Source organism: Rhinolophus sinicus, linkage group LG12 (genome assembly GCF_036562045.2).
Source record: "Rhinolophus sinicus isolate RSC01 linkage group LG12, ASM3656204v1, whole genome shotgun sequence".
Lineage (NCBI taxonomy): Eukaryota > Metazoa > Chordata > Mammalia > Chiroptera > Rhinolophidae > Rhinolophus > Rhinolophus sinicus.
Genome location: NC_133761.1, coordinates 20,062,401 through 20,074,973, shown reverse-complemented (window position 1 = coordinate 20,074,973; position 12,573 = coordinate 20,062,401). Strand labels below are relative to the sequence as shown.

General features: G+C 36.4%; 1 protein-coding gene across 6 annotated transcripts in view; it reads right to left on the bottom strand.

Moving 5' to 3' along the window:
* CSMD3 (CUB and Sushi multiple domains 3) overlaps window positions 1-12,573 on the bottom strand; it is a 1,090,811-nt gene that overhangs the window by 857,161 nt on the left and 221,077 nt on the right. For all 6 annotated transcript variants that reach the window (XM_074316364.1, XM_074316366.1, XM_074316365.1 and 3 more), the window contains exon 4: window positions 2,345-2,539. In XM_074316364.1, coding sequence (XP_074172465.1) covers window positions 2,345-2,539 — 195 coding nt within the window. The remainder of the gene's footprint in view (window positions 1-2,344; window positions 2,540-12,573) is intronic.

Genomic DNA, 12,573 nt, shown 5'->3' with positions numbered 1-12,573 from the left:
CCCTTTATATATGCTGTGATATTAAACTCTAACAGTACTGTGACTTTGATATTTCTCTCTCTTCATCTTATTGTAGCTAAAGAAATAGTATCCAAAATTTTATTTATATATATATATATATATATATATATATATATATATATATTCCCCCCCCCCTCAAATGCCCTCGTCAATAAGTGGCAGAATCAATATTTAGACTCACACATTTTTCTGACTATATAGGCTTCTGAGCTGAGATGGAGTAGAAGGAGCCTCAAAACAGAAATTAATTTTCAGCTAGTATTGGGACTGCTCCATTGAAACCTCTTTAAAATGTTTCCTGGTTTTAAATACCTTAATGAGTTCTTTTGATTTAGGGAGCTTTATACTTTTTAAAAAGTGTCTATATTTCTTTTGGCTGATTCACAGGTAAAACTCCATTTCCCCTCTTATAATAAAATATTTTTGAAGAGAGATGCAAATTATTTTGGTGAAGTGTCAAAGTGGTAGCAAGCTCAGGCTTTGAAACCAGACAGGGTTTCAAATGGGCTCAATCTGGCATCCCCATCATACCTCATTTACTGTTGGCAGAATTTTTCTCCATTGGAGTCTAACATCTCTGCACATTTTGTCCTTCTGCTCTTGATACCAGACTACTTTCAAAGATGTTTGTAAAGCAAACAGATTCAGAGAAAATAAATAGTGCTTTCCACCAGGCGCAAGAACAATTTAGTTTACAAGCTTGGAAGACAGAAATAGGTTGTCCCTTCAGAGCAAAGGGTAGGCATGCCCACTGTAAAGAATTCAATTTCCTTCAATTCATGATTCCTCCCCTATAATACCACCTACTACCTGGGAAGGCATCTCACATTCTTCATATCATTCTATGAGAACTGGAGCTTGCAGAACTGGCACGGATGCTGATGCATTAGCTTCTGACACTTCTGTGAATAATGAACTCTCCTTTGTTTCTGACCCAAGAGTCTTCTGGCTTCTATCACCATCCAAGTAACTGGCAGAGAAACTTAACTTGCACGTCGAGCAAAATCTTATACTCTTCATAGTCCTTGACATTTACTAAGTACCCTTGAGCAATTATTTTTAAACTTTCGAGCTTAAGTTCATATCGTGGTGAAATTTAAAAGTGATTATGCTTATAATTTCTAAGTATACTATAAGTGTTAAAATAAATGGTAACTAATAGTAGTCACAGAAACAGCAGCAGCAGAGCCAGCAGCAGTAGTAATAATAGGAATAGCGGTAGTAGCAATATTAGCAGTAGTAGTAGTAGCAGCAGCAGCAACAAAGGGAGCTAACACTTAAGAATGTCATATATGGCAAATAGTTTACAAAGTGGCAGGTATGGGCTACATTATTCAATCTCACAAAACATGAACAAGTGTGTGTGTGTGTTTTTCCTCTCACTGATTAAATGAGATAAATGAATCTCACAGAGTAGATATGATTTGCCTGAGGTTCCTATCTCAACCTTGACATCATACAAGGTAATAGTCAAAGCTGGGATAAGAAGCTAGCTGTGTCTGGTTTCCAGGGGTTTCTCCTGCATGTATTTGTTGCCATATGTTTGAGAATAAGCTACAAAGTCATTTAGATGAGCAGCTGGACATCCCCATACCCCATCCATAGAGAAATTACAAAAGCATATGCAAAAGATAAATGAGATACAACTCATCTAATTTTTGTTTGTTAGAAAATATAAGTCCCAGAGATAAAACAATGTCGGTCTCCAGAATTTCTATGGGCATGATTAACCCATGAATTCAGCTAATATTGAACATGTTCTATTTCCCAGGTTCTGTACTTTGAAACTTTGTTCATATTACTATATAACTGTGTTTTTCCCATAATACAAATAATGTTTATTAGTATTGATAACAAACTATACAGCATTCTTAATTTCACAATTTCCCATTCCTCTACCAGAAATCTTTGAAAGATTCATAAATCCAGTCAATATTTAAAAAAACACGCACACCAAAAAAACATGACTTTGATAGCCTGATTAAATTTCTAAACATCATAAACTTCATATATTTTTCTAATATAAATATACAGACACATACATATACAATGTATGCATAAGTATATATAGAAATATAGAAATATATTATACTGTCTCATTTCACAAGTAATGTCCTATCTTAACAAACATTATTCTAAACTTGTCATATATAGTGTGTATATATATATACATATATACATTTCTAAACTTCATATTTTATAAAAGTGTCAAACGTTAAACATGTTTTACATATAGTATCTGATTACAACTCTTACTTTTAAAGTGTTTTCATTGCGTCAAATATTCAATCAGCATAAAAATTAGCATTATTTTTCTCCTTACCTCTACAGATAGGAACAGGAAAATCCCATGAGGCTGTATTAACTGAATTGGCTATACAGGTGAGTTGAGGGTGACCATCCAGGATATATCCAGTTACACAGCTGTAGCGGATCTTGTCCCCAACATCGAATCTTGTACCATATAATACACCTTTGGGTGGGACTCCTGGGTTTCCACAAGAGCTACTCTGCAATTCTGTAGAAGGGGGGAAGGAGAGTTTATAGTTACTTAAATACATATTTTAATGTTTTAGATTTATAAAAACGTAGATACAGATATATCTTTTTCTTTCTAAAAAGAGTAATAAATTTGCCTTCCATTTAAATATGTGTAACAGAGAAAAATGAGAAGGAAAATAAATTTTATTGAATAAATGTCATTCTTTGTGCTAGAAATATTTTGATAATTTGTATATTTTAATATTTGCAGCAATTTCTAAAATTAGCATTACTCATATTGTACAGATAATTAAAATTGAGATTAATACCATGTTGTGGCTTCTTCAAAGTTGCATTCTACTAACATAGTAATAAGCAAATGAAGTTTTATTAATATACTCCCCATTACTCTGATTTTTGTACTTAACCCTAAACTGTGAGGTTTTAGGGTTAACCCTAAACATTCTTTTCAAATATTATACAATTTAGTAAATCAATCATAAGATATGCACAGCCTAGGTACATGTTGAATTTTTCCAGTTCTTATTATTCTTACAAAGAAACTGTGCTAGTTTATTTGCATTGTTATTTTGTTATATGTTCACCTGGAGAAGAATATGCAAATATGTTATGCGGGAGACCCTGCTCGCCGCACCATGTGTCATGCAGGATGGCCTGTGGGGTCTCAGCTCCTGCTCCCCACATAAGAACGCAGGATATGGTGAGACCAAAAAGGAACACCCACGGATCCATAGGAAGGGGAGTCATACTACTATATTCTCGCTGGCGGCATCCGCCTCTCTGCAATCCGTTCTTGCCAGCCCCCATTTTCTGCTGGTGTAGCCACAGCAGTTATATTAGTGGCCAATGGCTCACTGGTTACAGCTGATGGCCAACTAGCCACAGCTAATGACCATTTACTAACTGAGCCAGCACCTTTCCATGTGAGGCCGAGAGCTGGAAACTGCTTTCTGGGGGCTCTGTTCCCACACTCCACCCCTACAGGCTCTCGCCTCAAAATCTACGCAACAAGTGTCTTCCGTGAGGGGCCCTGTGCGAGGAGCCTGGAGGTGAATGCAATATCCTGGACATAGCCAGGCTCTCTGGGCAAAGCCAGGGTTTCTCAGGGCACCATCAGTACTTCTGGGCACAGCCAGACTTCCTGGGCTTAGGGTACCACTAGTTTTCCTGGACACAGCCAGGGTTTTTCAGGGCACCACCAGTACTTCTGGGCACAGCTAGACTTCCTGGGTTTCTTAGGGTACCACTAGTTTCCCCGGGTACAGCCAGGGTTTCTCAGGGCACCACCAGTACTTCTGGGTACAGCCAGACTTCCTGAGCTTCTTAGGGTACCACCAGTCTTCCCGGACACAGCCAGGGTTTCTCAGGGCACTACTACTCTGTCTGGGCACAGCCAGACTTCCTGGACACAGCCAGGGCTCTCAGGGCACTGCCACTCTCTCTGGGCTCAGCCAGACTTCCTGGACTCAGCCAGGGCTCTCAGGGCACTGCCACTCTCTCTGGGCCTCTCAGGGTACCCTGCTGGAACAACAGCAGCTCACAGTCAAGGTGCTTACACATTCTCGATGGCAACCGGTCAAAACACAAAAACAAACATCTGCCAGTTTCATTACATGGTGGTGTGTTCCCAAACAGTCAAGCGGTCCATTAAATTAGGGATAGAAGACAATTCCCCATAGTCCATAGTCATTCGCCAGGGTTGTCTTGGGGGTGAGGGATGAACTTGATCTCACCTCAGACTCCATGGAGGACTCAGCAAGCGCTTCCTCCTCGGACTACAAGTCCTGCATCCAGGCTGCCTCAGCAAGAACTTCTCAGCCCACAGGGCCGCAACGACCTTGCTTTCTCCGGCCTTTGCTGGTTGGGGAACCATCCACATCTTTCCACCTCCACAGGGTCCAGCTCTCCGGCAGCTGCTCCTCCTCATCTTCCTGAGACTGAGTGTTCATACACACAAACTGCCCAACTTCCTTTGAGAGCTTTGGCCAGCACCATACCCTGCTCTCTGCGCCGCTTGTCATGCAGGAGACCCTGCTCGCCGCACCATGTGTCATGCAGGATGGCCTGTGGGGTCTCAGCTCCTGCTCCCACATAAGAACGCAGGATATGGTGAGACCAAAAGGAACACCCACGGATCCATAGGATGGGGAGTCATACTACTATATTCTCGCTGGCGGCATCCGCCTCTCTGCAATCCGTTCTTGCCAGCCCCCATTTTCTGCTGGTGTAGCCACAGCAGTTATATTAGTGGCCAATGGCTCACTGGTTACAGCTGACGGCCAACTAGCCACAGCTAATGACCATTTACTAACTGAGCCAGCACCTTTCCATGTGAGGCCGAGAGCTGGAAACTGCTTTCTGGGGGCTCTGTTCCCACACTCCACCCCTACAGGCTCTCGCCTCAAAATCTACGCAACAAGTGTCTTCCGTGAGGGGCCCTGTGCGAGGAGCCTGGAGGTGAATGCAATATCCTGGACATAGCCAGGCTCTCTGGGCAAAGCCAGGGTTTCTCAGGGCACCATCAGTACTTCTGGGCACAGCCAGACTTCCTGGGCTTAGGGTACCACTAGTTTTCCTGGACACAGCCAGGGTTTTTCAGGGCACCACCAGTACTTCTGGGCACAGCTAGACTTCCTGGGTTTCTTAGGGTACCACTAGTTTCCCCGGGTACAGCCAGGGTTTCTCAGGGCACCACCAGTACTTCTGGGTACAGCCAGACTTCCTGAGCTTCTTAGGGTACCACCAGTCTTCCCGGACACAGCCAGGGTTTCTCAGGGCACTACTACTCTGTCTGGGCACAGCCAGACTTCCTGGACACAGCCAGGGCTCTCAGGGCACTGCCACTCTCTCTGGGCTCAGCCAGACTTCCTGGACTCAGCCAGGGCTCTCAGGGCACTGCCACTCTCTCTGGGCCTCTCAGGGTACCCTGCTGGAACAACAGCAGCTCACAGTCAAGGTGCTTACACATTCTCGATGGCAACCGGTCAAAACACAAAAACAAACATCTGCCAGTTTCATTACATGGTGGTGTGTTCCCAAACAGTCAAGCGGTCCATTAAATTAGGGATAGAAGACAATTCCCCATAGTCCATAGTCATTCGCCAGGGTTGTCTTGGGGGTGAGGGATGAACTTGATCTCACCCTCAGACTCCATGGAGGACTCAGCAAGCGTTTCCTCCTCGGACTACAAGTCCTGCATCCAGGCTGCCTCAGCAAGAACTTCTCAGCCCACAGGGCCGCAACGACCTTTGCTTTCTCCGGCCTTTGCTGGTTGGGGAACCATCCACATCTTTCCACCCCTCCACAGGGTCCAGCTCTCCGGCAGCTGCTCCTCCTCATCTTCCTGAGACTGAGTGTTCATACACACAAACTGCCCAACTTCCCTTTGGAGAGCTTTGGCCAGCACCATACCCTGCTCTCTGCGCCGCTTGTCATGCAGGAGACCCTGCTCGCTGCGCCATGTGTCACGCAGGGCGGCCTGCTGGGTCTCAGCTCCCGCTCCCCACATAAGAACGCAGGATATGGTGAGGCCAAAAAGGAACACCCACGGAGCCATAGATGGGGGAGTCATACTACTATATTCTCGCTGGTGGCATCCGCCTCTCTGCAATCCGCTCTTGCCAGCTCAGCCACCATCTTCTTGCCAGCCCCCATTTTCTGCTGGTGTAGCCACAGCAGTTATATTAGTGGCCAATGGCTCACTGGTTACAGCTGACAGCCAACTAGCCACAGCTGATGACCATTTACCACCTGAGCCAGCATCTTTCTATGTGAGGCCGAGGGCCTGGAAACTGCTTTCTGGGGCTCTGTCCCCACAAAATGTTAATACTCTAAACTTCTCCAAATAATCTTTTAATGATGTAGTAATTTATCAGAAGTCATTTTGATAAGAACAGTAAAGCTAACACTAATAAGTGGCTAAATTTCCTCATCACCAATCATTCCAGTATAGTTCTAACTCAGAGACTTTTTCTTTCCAAGCCTTAGGCAGGAAATTTGAATTGTGAAACTTTTTTTCCCACTTAAATGAGAAAAATATAGTTTAGTATAAATGGACACATTTTTGAAGTTAGAGAGTTTGGGCTACAATTCTCTCTCTGTTGTTTAACCTTCAAAATATAATAAGAATTATAATAAGTATATAAAGTTGTAAAGTTTTAATTAGATCAATATGCAAAATATCTAAAAAATGGCTGATATATCAGAATATTTTACTTATTGCCATATTTTATTAGTTAATGCTTAAAAGTATACAAGTATACAAATATAAGAGATTTTTAAAATGAATATCCATTTCAGAGAAAAATCTAATTTAACTTTACATTTTAAAAATGGAAAGAAAATTTATAGAAATAGAACTTACAGAATTTAATGAAGTTAGGGGAGAATTCTTTTTCCTTATATTCTTTTCTAAGTTTTCTAAATTATAAACTTTATATGTATATTACTTTTATACTACAAATATTAATGATAATTAATAGAAATACAACAAGTAATGAATGAATGGGCTAAAAAATATTAGTTTGAGTAAAGCTATAGTAATAGGACTATGCAAATGTTAATTTCCTAGTTGTGACAATCATGCTAACATTACATATGCAATTAATATAAAGGGAAGGTGGATAAGAGTGTCTGAGAACTCTGTTGTGTTTTTATTATTTACCTGAAATCCTGAAATTACTGCAAAAAAACTAAAAAAGACACTGCAATTTAAAATGAAGTATGTTTCTGTTATCCCATTATCCCATTTGTGCAGTTGATAAATTCTATATAATATCATTTTATATTAAGCCAAATAAATAATTATAACCCACTACATAATTGAAAATATCAATGACAATATTAAGTAAAAATATCAAAATTAAAAATGCTTCATAATATGCCATGTTCATTTAAGAAGTATATATCAAGCTAAACTTTTGTATTTTTATCCATAATAGGATTTTGGATACACTTTGGGAGTGTTTCTTAAGTGAACATTAACTTTTCTATAAAAACTTTCCAAAGATAATTTAAAAAGTCAGAAATGAATTTCAAAAGAGGTCAGTTTAACAAAAAAATATGGTGTGGATTTATAAAATTTGTATTATATGTATTCAAAATAAAGTACTTATTTTTAGTTTAAAACACTTATTTTAGTCTCAAACCTAAGAAAGTAAAAATCTTTAGTAATATCATTTAATTATCAATGTTTTTAATAAATAACAGGCAATTTCCTTAAGCTTCCTCAGCATTTAATGATGCATCATTAGATAATATTTTAAATATCAATAACCAAGATTAATATTTTCTAATATTAATATTTCACCAGGCATATGCTATAAATTCATTTTCAGTAATAGTTAAACATAAGTATTGTCTGTGAATTTTGAACAACTATTTAAAAAAATACATTTGAAATGAATAGTTAGTTTTGAAATAGTTAATTTTTTGGAAAATTAATTTGATTAACAGATAAGTTGTTTACTTTAAGGGATGGTGAGATTAATAAGTTTTGATAAAATGAGTAAGAATTCAATCTCTTGAATATAGCAATAACAAAGGAAATGCTCTTAATGAAACTACCACTTGTGGCCTTAGAATCCATCCACTGCTCTCCTTTCCACCCCCTTAAAAAAAAAAATAAGGTCAGGGCTTCAATTATCATAAAATTATATATTTAGGAGAAAAAGCAATCTTCAAATTATTTCACAGGAGCGGTTAGGTGGAAGAATACAAGAGAGGAAAACTCTAAGTACTTGTTACATTCAGATTTAAGTTTGATTTGAATGAATAAACATTACCCAGAACAAAGTATCTAAAGCAAAAATGGAATACAAATGAGGATCAATGAATGAAAAAAAAAACACTGGTTGGACTCTTAATGAATTACCTAATCTATCCCCGGCCTGTGGCTGAATTATTCCTATACCAATACAGGTAAAAATCTAGGCTGTTTCAAAATGAAACTAAAAGAAGATAATTCAAAAACTTATCAGGTTCCCACCTCAGGAAATTCTGCTTTCTATTGCCCTTGTTTTTTGACCTTCATAAGTAAGAAAACCTACCCATCTTCCTCTGTAACCTGAGTAACCCATGAAGACCGTTATTAACATGCTTCACATTCAGGTTTAATAGATTCCAATTCCATATCCATTTCTCGTGGATTCTATGCTTTGTTTTCTTCCAAACTTTTAATTTGGACTTCTTTCTAAGCTGTCTACGGCCGTTTTAAGAAGCAGAGTTCAAGAAGGATATGTTAATAACTGGAAGAATTATATAGCTTACCACAAAAAAAAAACAAAAAACACAAAAAACGCTTTATTCTGATTGAACACTCACTTTTTAGTGTTAATTTTAAAAAATAAATAGTACTGAATATTTGAACTTTTTCACTAAATTAATTTTTAGTTAATATAAGTTTTAGAATAGCTAAGTGACACTAATTTTTAGGTAATGTCTCTACCAACTATAAAGAATTTGAATTTCAGGGGAAAATGAAGATATACCCTATTATGTTCAGTAAAGCCAATAATAAAACAATCATTAACATACATTGCATTTGCAATAAGTAGTGATTTTGTTTAACTATTATAAAATCATTCTTAAGGAAAATAGAGATTTAAGCAATAAAATGAAGAATTCTCATGTAATTTATTAAATGAACATGCAAAACAACCACATTGTGCCTTGTCCTTTCAAGTCATTTCTAAGCAACTAATTGCATCTAAAATAAAAATTGCCAAATAGACTATTTTCTTCTTTCACCAAAGCTGCCAGTAATATAGTGATCAAAAGGTTTAGGTGATAAAAATAAAACAATTATAGAACCTGACAAATTCTTATCTGATATTAATTCTGTAATGCAAAGATTAAAGTGGGATTAGAATGTGATGGGGGTAGGGGTGGGAAGTACTTAAAATTATTTTTAATATTTATCTGTAAAGATAGACTCATATGTGCTCTGATGTTCATTGCAGCTTTATTTACAGTGGCCAAGACATGAAAACAACCAAAGTGTCCTTTGATAGATGATTAGATAAAGAAGATGTGGTATATATACACAATGGAATACTATTCTTCTATAAGAAAAGATGAAATAGTGCCATTTGTGGCAACATGGATGGATCTTGAGATTATTATGCTAAACAAAATAAGTCAGGCAGAAAAAGCCAAGAACTATATGACTTCACTGATATGTGGAATATAAAACTGAAAGCAATAAAGGAACAAGACAAACAAATAAAGAAACAAAAACTCATAGACACAGACAATAGTTTAATTGTTACCAGAAGGTAAGAGAGGAGGGGCATGGTAGATGAGGGTAAACGGGATCAAATATATGGTGATGGAAGGTGAACTGACTCTGGGTGGTGAACACACAATGTGATATATAGATGATGTGTTACAGAATTGAACATTTGAAACTTATGTAACTTTACTAACCATTTTCACCCCAACAAACTTTAATTTTAAAAAAAGTTATTTTCAGCATATCATTGCTGAGCATTGATCATTTATTTAATGCAAAAATTAATATACTAAAGAAACTCCCTATATAGTTCAACCTTATTTGAATTAATTCTTGAAATGTATGTCATGAGACAATGTGTATAATAGATAAAACAGAAATACTCAGAGTGGGCAGTTTAGTGAATTGAGAAGATCACTGGAAAATGTGTCTGAAGGTTTATACTCACAATATGTCTCTGAAAATGTCAGAGACCTTTTATATAAGTTTACTGCTCTATGTACAACAAATGATTGAGTAAATTCAAACTCATCTGTTTTTTGCTGAAAAGGTGTATATTTTGTTTACTCTATCTTGTCAGAGATATTGAAATTATCAGCAAATATGAAGACATTTCCGCAACATGAACTATTCTGAAGTGTAAAGAATTGTTGATATAGGAAAAAATTACTTGGGAAAGATCCAAGATAAACAAAAATCCAATTGTGTTATAGAGGTTAGAGTTTAGGGATACTTGTCTATATTACTTAGAAGGGAACATATCAGTACATTACTTGGTAAGTGATACAACTAATTTATTCATCAGAAGTTTTTGAGGGTTGCTATTAGAATTGCTCTGTGATGTGTACAAGTAAAACAACACCACCTCCTTTACTTTCTAAGAGTTTACAATTTGAGAAAGTTAATAGTCTTAATTTAATTGTTGACATCAGCTCTGAGTCATACTCTGTTCTTAGGCTCATAGCATTCACAATCCCACTTACATCTCACAAAATACCCAACACCATATATGATTTTCCCCATTGTACAGAAAGTGAACCTGAGACCCAGGTAAATTAGGCAACTTTCTCAAGGTCACCCAACTAATAAATATCTAGACTTGTGGTTCAAGCCTAGCTGTCTCAAACTTAATAGGCTCAGAGCATTTTACAATTTCATGTTACCCATGAAAACAGACATTCTTTCCATAAATCTTTATTTAACATCTATTATGGGCAGTACTCTGGGGATATATTCTTACAAATGACACACATGGCCCTGCCCTCATGGAGTTTTTAACTTGATGTTGACAAAGGCAATAAATAAGTGAATACAGAATATTAATTATAATGTAAGAAGTGGGACAAATAAAACACATATAAGGTCTAAAAAGAATTTCCTGATGAAGTAAAGTTTAAACTGAGGTCAGAAATAGGACAAGGAGTTAGCTGGATTAAAATAAAATAAAATAAAATAAAATAAAATAAAATAAAATAAAATAAAATAAAATAAAATAATAAAATAAAATAAAATAATAAAATAAATAAAATAAAATAAAATAAAATATAAAATAAAATAAAATAAAATAAATAAAATAAGTAGCATTAACAAGTATATTAAAAATTAAAAAATATGAGAATCAAAGTACTACAATAGTTATTAGATTTAGCAATACAGTGAAGACAGGTTCTATGGGTGTGGTAGGGTAGAAACTGAATTGGGAAAAAAATTCCTAAAAGGGTTGACTAAAGCTTGGTGCATATAGTAGAGGCATATCCTATGCTCATGAATAGAAAGGAGAACTATGTATGTCATTCATTGTTTTTTGAAGGAGATACTACTGTAAGTTCTTTGGAAGGATATAATTGAGAGTAAATAATTGAAATCCATTCTAAATGTACAATGAGCCAAAATTTTCATAAGTATGTATGATACGTACTGTGTGAGTTTACAAATTTAATATTTTAGTATATGTGCTGCCGAAGGAGCACCGTTTACAAATTTAACAATAGTATAATATTTTATATGAATAATTATTGAACAGCATTATCAAAATATATGTTTTTAAATGAGTAGCCAAAATAACATATGAATATTATTTGGATGTGAGAATATCAACTCTATAGGGCTACTGATATGATTACATAGAACAATATTGTAAGTTATTTATATACTGAGCAAGCACTCAATACATGGCAGATATTATTAGCTCAACAAATGGCAACTTTATTACAATTTTGCATTTGAACGTTTAAATTAGGTATGATTAAGTTATAATCTACTAGAGGTAGGTCCGGTCTTCATTAAATGCTAATATACTATGTCATTCCTGCTGTCTTAAAAATTAGTCTAAAAATATTAAGTTAATCAAGGGTAAAATTAAATTAATCCTCTCTAAGTCATAAATGAAACACAAGATGTAGTCTCAACTCCTGGTAGAGATTTGTAGAATCAAATTCACAAGCTTCCTTATTGTTGTCATTTACTCATTCATTCTGTCCTCTATTGGTTAGTGTCATATACAAAGCACCATGCCAGGAACAGATTATAAATATGTATCTTTGATGTACTGCAGCCTAAGAAGTCCAGAGTAGTTAAAAAAGAAAAATAAATAAATAAAGGAAGAAGAAAGTTTAAATCCTGGAAGACAGTATGTAGAAAAGACTATAGGGAACAGAGTTTTCATCATGTTTTCCTTGGAGAAATTCAATAAAACTCTCCAAGCAATTTAGAAAAATAAGAGTGATTTATACCAATAAACACGTTAAAACAAGCTTGACTCTAAAAAAATCCCCCAATTTGTTAGGAGCACATGGATAATCATGAAAAGCGAGATATTT